This window comes from Stegodyphus dumicola, chromosome X1, assembly GCF_044657685.1.
Source record: "Stegodyphus dumicola isolate Sdum_Otavi_A_Nest chromosome X1, ASM4465768v1".
Lineage (NCBI taxonomy): Eukaryota > Metazoa > Arthropoda > Arachnida > Araneae > Eresidae > Stegodyphus > Stegodyphus dumicola.
The window spans coordinates 136500220-136513088 of NC_140780.1; the positions used below are offsets into that span (position 1 = coordinate 136500220).

Sequence of the window (12869 nt, forward strand, 5' to 3'; positions counted from 1 at the left end):
ACTTACTTAATCTTCTAACCGCCGAATGACTAATAAAGTAGAAATATATTTTACAATATGGCCTTTTCTCAATAAATAAAGTGTGAAACAAAGAGTTACTTCATACCTGTGGAATAAACTTGAGTACAATCACCTCGTTCTGTTGTTACTAAATCCAGTTGAGGAAGCTCGATATTGTCGTCTACGGCCAAGGGAGTATCATTATCCCAACCAAATATGAGATCGTCGGTTGTGTAGGACACTGTAATACATGTGAAATTATTACATATAATCAGGAATATTTGACTGGGAGAAACACATACATATATAATTTATACTATACGTTGTTTCTCCAAAATTCGCAAACTAAATCGTGAATGAACTGAAATTAAAAGACACTTTTTTGATATTCTTATGATGATAAATCACACTTTTCTTAACTAATGCTAACTCTTTTCTGGAAGAAAAAGCGAATTCAACTGGAAATTTAAATAGTAAAGGTAGGGGAAGACCAAATAGATTAAAATGATAAGCCAAGAATCAAATAAAGGCCAAAAGATATTTACTAATAGTTTGATAGTTTTAGTTCAAAATATAGGATTAGCATTCTTTTTTTTTTTTTTTTCTGTTTATATTTGGCATATCTGACATTGCATTAGATTCACCTTATTCTAATTCAAGAACCCTACCATTTCGAATTCCCGATCAGGGCATGCTTCATCTATTTCACAGTATTTTATATGAGCATACTATTATTTCAGAAATCTGCCTTTAATCGGACCAGTGATAAGAATTGATACGACAAAGATTCAAGCCGGAAGTTGTATATGCCATTTATTTAACGAGAGTGCCATGAGGCTCGGAAATAATCACGCCGCCCCGTTCTTTAGCTCTCCATTGGCTCAACTATTCCGAGTTATCTATGATGTCGAGCGCTGTCTTTTATAGAGCAATTTGGAGCCATTGCACTGGAAATGACAAAGGTAAATCTAGACAAATATCCGTACAGTATATTTGTTATAAACTTAACAACTGACCCACTTAACGCAGTGGCTAATCGCACCGACGGTGCGAATAACCAAGAAGTTATTCACACCACCTACGTTCCCGCATGCGCACAATCAGCCCAGTTACTAGCATTTTACGCCGATTTCCGTAAGCGGCGGTACCGAGAGTGAAGGTTGTTAACCCTAACTAAGCAATAGAAAGGGTTGTTAATAGGTCACCAGCAAGAGAATTTGCAAGTAATAATTATCAATTACAAAGACGAGGTCAATCTATTTGCATGATAATGTTCAGGATATGATTAGATAAAATAGGGATGTAATGATGGTTCTAATTGCAAGAGAGGACGTGTAATTACTTAAACAATCTTTAATGTATTGACAAAAAGAAAATTTCAGAAATTACTTAAATTCTTTTATTTAATAGAGGAAATTTTATGCAAACTTAGACCCTAGTCTTATAGCATAGGACTGCCAGAATTTATTATTCAATAAGAAAACATACTGAAAATTATAATATTCTTATATATTCATCACTTTTTCAGTATCCACACATGTTTATAGGTTCAAATGCCATATTTCAAAATCAAAGTTATTTATGAAATAAAACCTTATAAATTCTGATAAATTATTTATGTGTGCAAAATTTTAAATCTAAACCTCTTACATTAAATTATTTCTGTCTTTTAAATTTAATCATTTAATCCTCTTTTATAATGTATTTGGAAAGTAAATATGCTTCTGGCAATTCCATTATTTTATGATGTAGCAGTTTAAATAGCCAACAGTGTACTTGTAGTAACCACTGCTTAAGAACATACGATTTCTCAAAACCTTATACATCAGAGTGATTTCCATCATTAAAAATGTTTGTTTTAAGTGCCTCATACACTACTGGAAGTAACAGCGCATGAAGCATTTAAAACAAATATTTTTAATATAATGCAGTAGTGTATCAGGCACGTTTGAAATTATTTATTTAAATTTAATTTATTAATGTATTTGTACTAATATTTCAAAGTTCTTTGAAATACATTTTGTGTCCTGAAATTGCGAAGTATTTCTATAAAAAAATAAACAGCAATACAAAATTGTTAATAACCAGTATTATATGATTAATTGTTCATTTAATAGTTGATTAATTCGTCTTTAAATTATTTCATGTCTAAATTTTCCTGACAGAAATCCTCTGTCTAATTTTTATTATCTTTTCTAGGACGAAAATTTTCAAAGAGGAATGAATTAAAGTCTTGATTGTGCAAAACATATCTTTGAAGCTAAATTTATTCTAAGAAGTATAAAAAATGTAAACAAGGTTTTGTCCCCTCCCCCAAATCAGTCATTTAAACTATTCCAACCGTTCAGGAAAATGATAAACATTGTGAACATCAAAATCTGCACTTTCTTATATATACTTTAATAAAAGGAACCCCTTTTCCTTTCTAATCTTTTGAAAGTCGACAAGTGATTAGGTTCAAATGACGGATCCGACAACTCAATGCGCATGCGTGGTGAATGTTGGTGTGAACAGCTCAAGCAGCTAATCGCACCAACATTAACCACGCATGCGCATTGAGTTGTCGGATCCGTCATTTGAACCCAATCGAAAAGAACGGATTCTACGTACGCCAACTGCCTAGTATTGTAGTGAATCTTTTTTTTTTTTAAAGGCGTGTTACTACCTCGGCGTCTCAAACCTTATATAATACGTAGTTTATCATTTTTTAAGCGTTGGCGGCTTTCAAAAGTTTAGAAACGGAAATGGGCTCCTTTTCTTATATATATTAAAAGGAGGAACACATTTTCTTTTATTAAAGTATATATAAAAAGGGGCAGATTTTGATGTTCACAATGTTTATCATTTTCCTGAACGGTTGGAATAGTTTAAATGACTGATTTGGGGGAGGGGACAAAACCTTGTTTACATTTTTTATACTTCTTAGAATAAATTTAGCTTCAAAGATATGTTTTGCACAATCAAGACATTAATTCATTCCTCTTTGAAAATTTTCGTCCTAGAAAAGATAATAAAAATTAGACAGAGGATTTCCGTGTAGAAAATTTAGACATGGAATAAGTTAAAAGCGATTAAATCAACTATTAAATGAAAATTAAGCATATAATACTGGCTATTAACAATTTTGTATGCCTGCTTATTTTTTTATAGAAATATTTGGCATTTTCAGGACACAAAATGTATTTCAAAGAACTTTGAAATATTAGTACAAACACATTAATAAATGAAATTGAAATAAATAATGGGATATAATTTAAAAGAAAGAAATAATTTAATGTAAGGGATTTAGATTTAAAAATTTACGCACACAAATGATTTATCAGATTTTATAAGGTTTTATTTAATAAATAACTTTGATTTTGAAATATGGCATTTGAACCTATAAACATGTGTGGATAGTGAAAAAGTGATGAATATATAAGAATATTATATTTTCAGTAAGTTTTCTTATTGAATAATAAATTCTGACAGTCCTATGCCATAAGACTAGGGTTTAAGTTTGCATAAAATTCCCTTTATTAAATAAGAGAATTTAAGTAATTTCTGAAATTTTATTTTTGTCAATACATTAAAGATTTTGTAAGTAATTACACGTCCTCGCCTGCAATTAGAACCATCATTACATCCCTATTTTATCTAATCAATTCCTGAACATTATTATGCATATAGAGTGATCTTGTCTTTGTAATTGATAATTATTACTTGCAAATTATTCTCTTGCTGGTGAACTATTAACGACCCTTCCTATTGCTGAGTTAGGGTTAACAACCTTCGCTCTTGGTACCTCCTCGCTTACGGAAATCGGCGTAATATGCTGGTACCTGGGCTGATTGGGCGCACGCGCAAACGTAGGTGGTGTGATAAGCCTCTTGGCTATTCGCACCGTCGGTGCGATTAGCCACTTCGCTTAAAGCACATACCCTTACAGATCCTGTTGCAAATACATTCAGTGGTGCTCTTACGTTATGCATGACCCTCATCCATGAATTCCCTGGCCATACGTTTTATTAGTAACATGTCCCCACCTTGGTTACATTAACTGATATTCCGTATAGTTCTTAAAAGTGAACTGGGACATTGATCTAAGAACCCTGCATTCCAGAAATCCACCGTTTTGGAAGGCCTGAGTAATGTTTGAATCATTGCAATTGCAAAGACTAGATAATGGTTGCGTCATAACATAATGTGGTGCTTCTCAAACATTTTAGCCTCGCGATCCATATGCTTATAGATATTCTTCCAAAAAATGTAAACAATATAATAATGAAGTAGTAATAAATAAACAGAGATAGCTGTTAACAATTAATTGATAACTCTAAATTAATTTTTAATTGCAGGTAAATATACTGTATACCATGTTGACTGGGGTATTTCTACAAATTTTACTTCTTGAAAGCAGAGAGAGGAAAATTACGCAGTGCATAACATTTATGACGGCAGGAATTATAAGAAGAAACAGACGCACTAAACAGCGCATATGAATACATCAAATTATGATATCTCTGTATTCCGTATTTTAAGGAAGTCGTTTACACTTACTGCTTTTAAAATTATTCTTTTTAAGTACAAGTTACTTTTTGTTATTCATCTATGTACTTTACTATAAAAATCATAAGTTTATCACATGTTGTAAACGCTAGGAGGAAAATGCGCAATTGGTGGTCGGATATGCAAGTAAATATGGTCATTATACGATAAGAGAAACAGTTCATCAAAAGTTTTCTTTACCCACATTTTGAGAACCACTGGTATATTGCATCTGATAGGTTTTCGTGCGTATTCAGTCTAAGGTATATGATTCTGTGGTGGACATGCGTGCCTCTTTGAATGCAGCTACTCGTGCAGTGTAGCGTTTCTGCTGTTTTTCTCTAAAACATGCAGCTCATCTTGAGTTGCTAGCTCTTTCTGCGAATATGACAATATGTGAGAAAGGCTATTCTTCTGAAATGGGAAGCTTAATGAATGATGTGAAGTGTGCTGCCAAGCAAAATGGATGATGTTGTGAAGTCATTTTGTAACCACTATCTGCTACAAACAGCGATATTTCTCTGAAATTTTGCTACAACGTCTTCCAACATCTGTAACTATTTTCCCGTAGAAGATTTGCTGAGGAGATTTCTAATGAACCGGTTGTTTCTGTCCTTTACTCTGCTCTTTAAGCCGAAGCAATGCTACCATTCAGCATTAATGCCAGTCCATCAGAGTAAGCACTATTAGCGAAGTATTATTGCGACCAGGAAAGTATGTTTGTGAAAGCCAGATAAAAAATACAGACCGTGTTGCCACTAAAATCCGTGAACATATGACATCGTTTAAAGGAAGTACTCGTTGTTTTCAAACAGTACACGGAAAGAGCCTTCGTTGTGAAAAGTCATTCCGTTGACAACTACTGATCGGTTAGAATTGTCACCACCGAGTGGTATCTGATCTGACTGTAACAATTTCTCATCTCTGATAAACATCCGTTTTAATTAGAGGACTTCCTGTTTGTCCAGAGAATAATTTTCAGTTAAATTATCTGCGGAAATGCGTTAAGGAAATCCCCTGGAGCGGTTTCCGGGCGAACTATCATCCAGTGTTCTCTAAATGACCAAAAGTATTCAGCAAAAGGAAATCATAAAACCCCTGAGCTGTTTCTAGAGAAGTTAAAGGGAAAGAAAGAGGCTTTTGTGTGTGATTTTATGCTGAGAGAAAGATGAAGCAAGTTGCACGCGGCAAAGCCGCAATTCAGCGGCCGGTGTTGTATTATGGCTGTAATTTTTTACTTTTATTTAATCAAGAAATCTTTGTTACGTTTTAAAATAAATATTTAAAAGATAACTAGTCTTCTTCCTTCATCCATCCCGAGTGATCAAACGTTACAGCTATAAAAATGGTGGCAGCGGTAAAGATACGGAAATCCATGCAGGAATTACAGACCGCCAGGTTCTGAAATTCAGCTCAAGTATGTGGGAAAGTCATTGTCCGAATATCATCAGTATTTAACAGATATTAGAGACCACCAGGTTCTGGAATTCAGCTCGAGTTTGTGGGACAGTCATTGTCCGAATATCATCAGTATTTTGCAGATATTACAGACCGCCAGGCTCTAAAAATTCAGCTCAAGTTGTCGGACAGTCATTGTCCAAATATCATCAGCAATTTTTTAATTTTGTGCGACTGTTGTATGAGAAAATATCTCCGTGTAGGGAAGTGAAAAAAGACATTCATCCGCGTTATTAGTGGACCGTCAGGTTCTAAAAATCCAGTATATCGAAGTGTGTGAAACAGTCAATGTCCGAAAATCATCAGTTTCCGAAAGTTATAACCGCGGTGAAAAGTTTGGTGTGATGTGATAAGTGATATAAGAGTCCGGATCATCAGCGTCCATAAAAATCTTATGTTGTTTCTCACAACTTGAGATTTTTATAGGTGGTGTCAGCATCTCTTGTTTCCAAGCTTCAACCATTCAAATCTACAGATTCAGGCGGGTAAGTACCTTGTATTTTTGGAGGCAGTGAAGTAATTTATTTTATGTATTAATGTAATTTAATTTACACAAGTTCACATAACTGTTTTTAGTCTACATTTGTTCTCTGGAAAGCTTAAAGGAATGTGTTGATTTGGTTTTATGTTTATAATGAGAAAGCATAAATCTTAGAGTTTGAATCTGCGTTAATACATTTTTTAATAAATGAAATGTTAAATGTTGTGCTGAAATTAAGCTTATATAATTGGATGTGTAAAAGAAAAGAATTACAATAATTCTGAAAGTTCTAAGGTTAGCTAGTAATGGATATATTATTTTTAAGACGTCTTGAATGTTTTAAAGGTTAGAAATTTCAGTTAAGGTGTGTAAAACTTTATTTGTGTAAGAACTGAAACATTTTGCTTACTGTTGAACTAGTAAAAGAGGAAGGCTAGAAACCCCAGTATCTTACTTTTAACTGTGTGTGTGAAATCAATGCTTAATTATGAGCACGTAGATTTATGTTTTTTAATTTAATTTACCTTTGAATGCATACTTTAAAATACCTCAAGTTTCATGAAAGTATATTGTATTATCATAAGCATTCGAGTTAACGCAATTGAATTTAAAGCTTGTAAAACGTTAATATTATTTGTAGTATAATAAACTCTCAAGTAAACAAATTATATTTAACCTCATAAATGTGCATATTATAGTGTAAATTGTCTTGCATTGTGTTAGATCTGTAAGAGATGTTGTGAACAAAATTAAGGGTTCAAATTTACTTCTCACTTTTTTTTAAACTGATATTTGTTTAAAATAATCTTATATATATGTAGAAAGAGGGAGCTAAAATTGTTAGGTTGTTATCATAAGTTGGGCTTATATCATGGCATTCTTAGAAAAAATTAGGAAAGAGGACCTTCAAACCTTAGCTGAAGAGTTATGGGGACAAGTCGGCACTGAACTTAGGATATTGGATCTAAGACAGCTGATTATGGGAAATAAATCCTGCGAGGATTAACTAGTGAAAGGCCTGTTAGAAAATATCACTTCAACGAGGCTTGAAAGAGAAGAAAAGAAGCAGGAAAAAATTAGGAGAGAAGAGGAAGAGAAGGAGGAAAGAATTAGGAGAGAAGCATTAAAGAATTAGGAGAGAAGAAGCAGAGAGGCAGGATAGAATTAGGAAAGAAGAAGAAGAGAGGCAGGATAGAATTAGGAGAGAAGAAAGGGAGTTTGATTGGTTTGGTTTTATTAGATTACGGCAAAGCACTCGAAGGCTATCTGCCTTAAGGGAGGGATGCCTTCGTGGAGGACTTTTTAAGGGAAACTGGCTCGTATACACGTTACACATGGGGAAAACCACGAAAACACCCATGCAGCCAGCCCGTTCGCGGGATTCGAACCTCGGACCGAACTACCAGTGTTTAGTGACGTTACCGCTCCGCCGCTGGTGAGCCCAAAAGGGTGTTTGAATTAACGAGGTTAAGATTACTAGCCGCTAACGGAAAGGACTTTTTAAATAGTGGGAATGAAGGCAATGTGCTTAGGAAAAGCCGTTGCGATCTGTAAAAAATGATTCCAAAATTTGATCCCAAAGAGAACGATATTAGTTTGCATATAGCCAGCGAAGCCAAGCGAAGCGTGCGACACTTCACCAATCAGAATGGGTTTCTGTTTTATTGATAGTTTTGCCAACTGACATAGTTCAGCTGATTATGCGAGAGCCAGAGCAGCGGACTAAAAGACAACTGGTCTCCTTCCTTCATCCATCACGGGTGATCAAACGTTACATGACTTATAAGAGATTCTCTTAGTGAGAACGTATGGTTTTCAGTGACGAGTTATGGTGGTTGATGTGAGTTTATGACAGCGCACACTTTCCTGGAAACTAGCCGACTGAAGAAAAAGTTTCTGGATTTACTTCAGAACGCCATATATAGCTCCATACTACTATAGACTGTTTAAAGAGTCTTATCCTACGTTAGTTATACACATGTAGTAGTCTTCCGTGCTACCCTCACAGACAACGGATAATAGTGCAGTATGACCGCGGTATTCTATCACCTGTTGAGAAAAATTTATTCTCACAACATTCCCAGGCTATTTCATAGAGATAATGCTTGGCGTGTCCTGCGCGGTCGTGTATGCTAGCATGCTTATAGGGGCAGTCAGTTCGCTACACCTCATCTTTTATTAAGCGTGTATAAGGCAAGATGGATCTATCCATCCTGAAATGCTGCTGAGCTGATCAGCGAACTGGAACATATTATACAAAGCAGTCTACCCCAGAAACGCTGTTCAAGATTACCTACGACAGATAATCTCTTGCATCGAACCCAAAGCTTAATTTTTCCACTTTTGCAGCTATTTTATTGAAATAAATATCTTCAGCAATCTAGGAGCCCACCAGCGGCCGAGCGGTAACGTGGCTGAACACTGGTAGTTCGGTATCCGAGGTTCGAATCCCGCGAACGGGCTGGCTGCATGGGTGTTTTCGTGGTTTTCCCCATGTGTAACGTGTATACGAGCCAGTTTCCCTTAAAAAGTCCTCCACGAAATCATCCCTCCCTTAAGGCAGTGTGGTGTTGTTGGCGAGATCACCTAAAAGTAACGATACTAAGAGTATCAAATACAAATTAATTCCGCGCAAATAATTAAACTAAAATTTAGTGGTTAGTACATTGCATGATCTTTACTAATAAGAATAAAATGACTTACCCAATAAGGCATGCATGAGTCGGTAACTCTCTTTTTCTAATCTCACATTTATTTTATCAAACACATTTTCTGGATTAAATTTGGAAAATTTATCACACACATATAAAATATCAACATATCATAAGTTAGATACACACAACGTGATAAATTAAAATGGAATCGTCGGTGAATGCCAAAACGTGACTGTTCGTAGATAAATTGTAATCCTGTCTCATCAAATATGTACGCAGTCGAAATTTTCTCATATTCATTTTCGTATTGTCGCGCAGTCTTATTACACACGTGCAAGCTCTTCTTTTTTCACACTCACTTTTCCTTAACACACTTATCATCACGTGGTGACCCATCGCTGGTCAAGCTCATCTTGGAGTCGAACACCTATTGATGATCTGCTTGAGCGTTTTTTTTTTTTTTTTTTTTAAATTTTTTTTTTATTTTTTTTTTATGTTATGTTATTCACGGCAGCAGGACGTAGTGAGTTTCAAACCAAGCATTTTTCGCTAGATATTACATCTCTTAACTCTGCTTCTTTCTATGCATAATACGACGACATTCCACGTTAGAATATGCAGGAACGATGGCGAAGGCTGAGTGTGTGGCCCGAAGGCCCACACACTCGTTAACACGACGTCAGGCAGAAAGAGAGAAAGAGCAAACCAGTCCTTCCAGTTTTTATACATTGCGACGCATGTGGCAACGCGCGATAACGATACAAGAATCGATGATGCCATACTGTTCACTGTGAGAATTCTGTATTCTCACAGGCAGATAGCCCTCGAGTGCTTTGCCGTAATCTAATAAACCAAACCACACCAAATCAGCAATCTAAGATTCTAATATGCTTTTTTCTTCTCATTTTTCGCTTACACAAATAAATTTTTTCTTGCTTATCTAAGTTATTCTGAGACTTTTTCCTTCTGATAAAGAATGTTGAGTAGCACGTTTTTGTGTTAAAAGCAGAAGCAAAAATATGAAAAACTATCCGAGTGTTCTCTAAATATTATAAAATGTGATAAGCGATCTCTAAATATTGTAAAATTTAATAACGCTTTCCAACATAACCAACATTTTTCACACTAAAGTATTATAATTATTGCATTGGTTGTTAGAATTGCATCAGATAACTTTAAAAAAAAAAGAACTTATGGCGTACGAGTACATTTGAAAACTCAAAAAAGTAAATAAAAAGACTTGCAAAGAACTAAAATGAAATATCGAAGACCACATGATTTCTTAGGTGAATTTAGAAAGTAAGTCTTTTAATGCAATAAATAAATAAATTTTCGGAGATCTAGGATGACGTAGCAAGTACCACATGATGTTATAGGAAAATGTATGAAACAAATCTTTCAATACAGCAAAGCAGGTCTGAAAACTTTGGAACAGAAATTATTTTAATAAATGAAAATAAATACCGTGTTTACTCGTGTATTCCCTCCCTTTTTTAAAATTTCTCCACTTGAAAATTGAGAGTGAAGGTTATGCGGTTATGCGGTTTACAACCTTTCCGATGAAAGATCTAAATTAAGAATATATTGCGTTAAAAAGTACATATGAAGAGATGAACTAATATTATTACATTTTGTATTTCAAAGAAGTTTCAGTAATGTTCCTTTTACTTATTGAATGTACTTCCTCGTGTACTAGGTACCTATTTTACGTTGTTATTATTAATCTGAAGTTTCTAAATCATGTGCTTAAAAAGCTAGCTGGTAGAACACGCGCCAGAAAGAAATATGCGACTAAATGCAATATTTCGCTTACTAAAAGTAATAACTTTTAATGAAGATCCAAAGAAATGGTAGGAATAATTTTATAAACTTTGAATTTCATTTAAGAATTATTTATGCTTTCGCAGTCAATGGGCTTACTAAATATTCAATCATTGAATAAATTTAAATGAATAATTAATTAATCCCAATACGTCTTACGAGCGCATTTTTGTATACCAATCAAACTCTTCAGAATTATAAATTAAATTTAAACAATTCTAAAGAAGATTAGTGAAAATTAATAGCACTTACTTTAATTACAAGTATAAATCCTGCTACTAGTCTTATTATTTCTGCAAACATTTTCAAACATGGCTAACAATTTTTCTTCTAGAAATCTCAGAAATTACTGAAAATTTAATTTCAGGCAATTTTTTATTACTTTTCCTTTCAATATGTATAAGCATAGAAGATAAGATCTTTTATATATTTTAAAGCGAAATGTATACTTACAACTTTCCATCTGTAAAGAACAAGTTTGTGTATCATGAGGATAGCTTGCAAAATTCATCGCACATGATAGCGTAAGTGTGAGCCTGGATATAGATAAAGAAAATATATAGGTATTATTTTGGCGCAAACTGATATTTAAAATTATCCTAAAAACAGCTAAAAGAAATTATATATCACACTAAAAATTAGTCGAAGCATTTCAAAATACATTTTATGAACTGTACGACTTACTTGACCATGTATAGAATATCTTTGTTATGGTAAAGCCAAACGTAATGATTGGGTATTGTCATCGTCTGAAATGTGACTGCTTTGGCATTCTTGAAATATGAATCCGGTCTCCACATATTTTGCAACCACTGTACTTCCAGAAGACGATATTCGGAAGTCATGTTTTCTGGTAATCGCAAACGGTGATCTTTCCACTTCTGAGCAAAAAATATATCAGCTGCATATGTCTGAAAAATTTTACATATAAATTAACATTTCCATGCAAAGAAACTAGAAAGTCTTACGGATAGTTTTTGACTTAAGTTTGGCATGTCCTTTATTTCATGTTTCTGTTGAAGTCCTTTAGTTTCATATTACTAGTAAAGGATATAATACACGTATCTTCCTGCTGATATAATTAAGTATTTCTGATAGCTGTTTACTCGCGTAAGACTATTCAGAAAATTTAGTTGAAAATGCAATTTAAAAATATGAAAAATTTATAGAATAAGAAGCATCAGAAACAGTTTTAAATTTACCAAAAGTAAACTGTAAGAATAAGTGACGTACTTTCAGAAATATAAATATATTTAATAGGAAGTTCTTGCATCATAGAAGATATTTTGCAAAGTGGGAAATCGGTCCTGCTGCATTTTTCTCCTGCTGGAATTATTGCATTCATCAGCCAGGGCAAATTAGCAGAACTTCAAATTAATGCAGATAATTCTTTGAGACAATTTCTTTTATTTCTTAGCTTTGATATAATTATTGGATAATGTTTGCATGGGTTTCTTCATATAGTTTTATGACGAATCCTTTGAACTCTGGTCAAGTTATTCCGGTAGTGCCATCAGCCTGTAGTGTACTCGTTGTTGCTAGTTCTTCAAATCTTACTAAAACACCAATGTACTCTGACTCGTAAACTAACAGTACGGTTGATATTTTAGGATTAAAAAGGACAACAATAGAAAGAGGGAATAACCTAAGGAAGGAAGTACCTGTGATTTGATGTAAAGTGAGTTAAAAAATAAGCGCCATATTCGGAATTCTGATTTTTTTAATTAACTTCTTAATTTTGCAATGTTTTTAATAGGCAGCCTCATAAGTAGGCCTTGGCGAAAGCGGATTTTCCCGCGCAGCTTGATTAGGGGCACAAATATTTTAATTGATTTCCATTATTTGAGGGAAAATGACATTTTTCGATAAACGTTGGCAGACGTTATGTTTTTCTTTCATTTTATTTCTTAGATAAGATAATTCATCGG

At 34.0% G+C, this 12869-nt stretch overlaps 1 protein-coding gene across 1 annotated transcript in view; it reads right to left on the reverse strand.

Moving 5' to 3' along the window:
* ort (glycine receptor ora transientless) overlaps positions 1-12869 on the reverse strand; it is a 118660-nt gene that overhangs the window by 18770 nt on the left and 87021 nt on the right. The window contains exons 5-7 of the mRNA XM_035364986.2: positions 11626-11852; positions 11395-11477; positions 107-241 (exon numbers count right to left, since the gene is read on the reverse strand). Of these exons, the coding sequence (XP_035220877.1) occupies positions 107-241; positions 11395-11477; positions 11626-11852 (445 nt within the window). The remainder of the gene's footprint in view (positions 1-106; positions 242-11394; positions 11478-11625; positions 11853-12869) is intronic.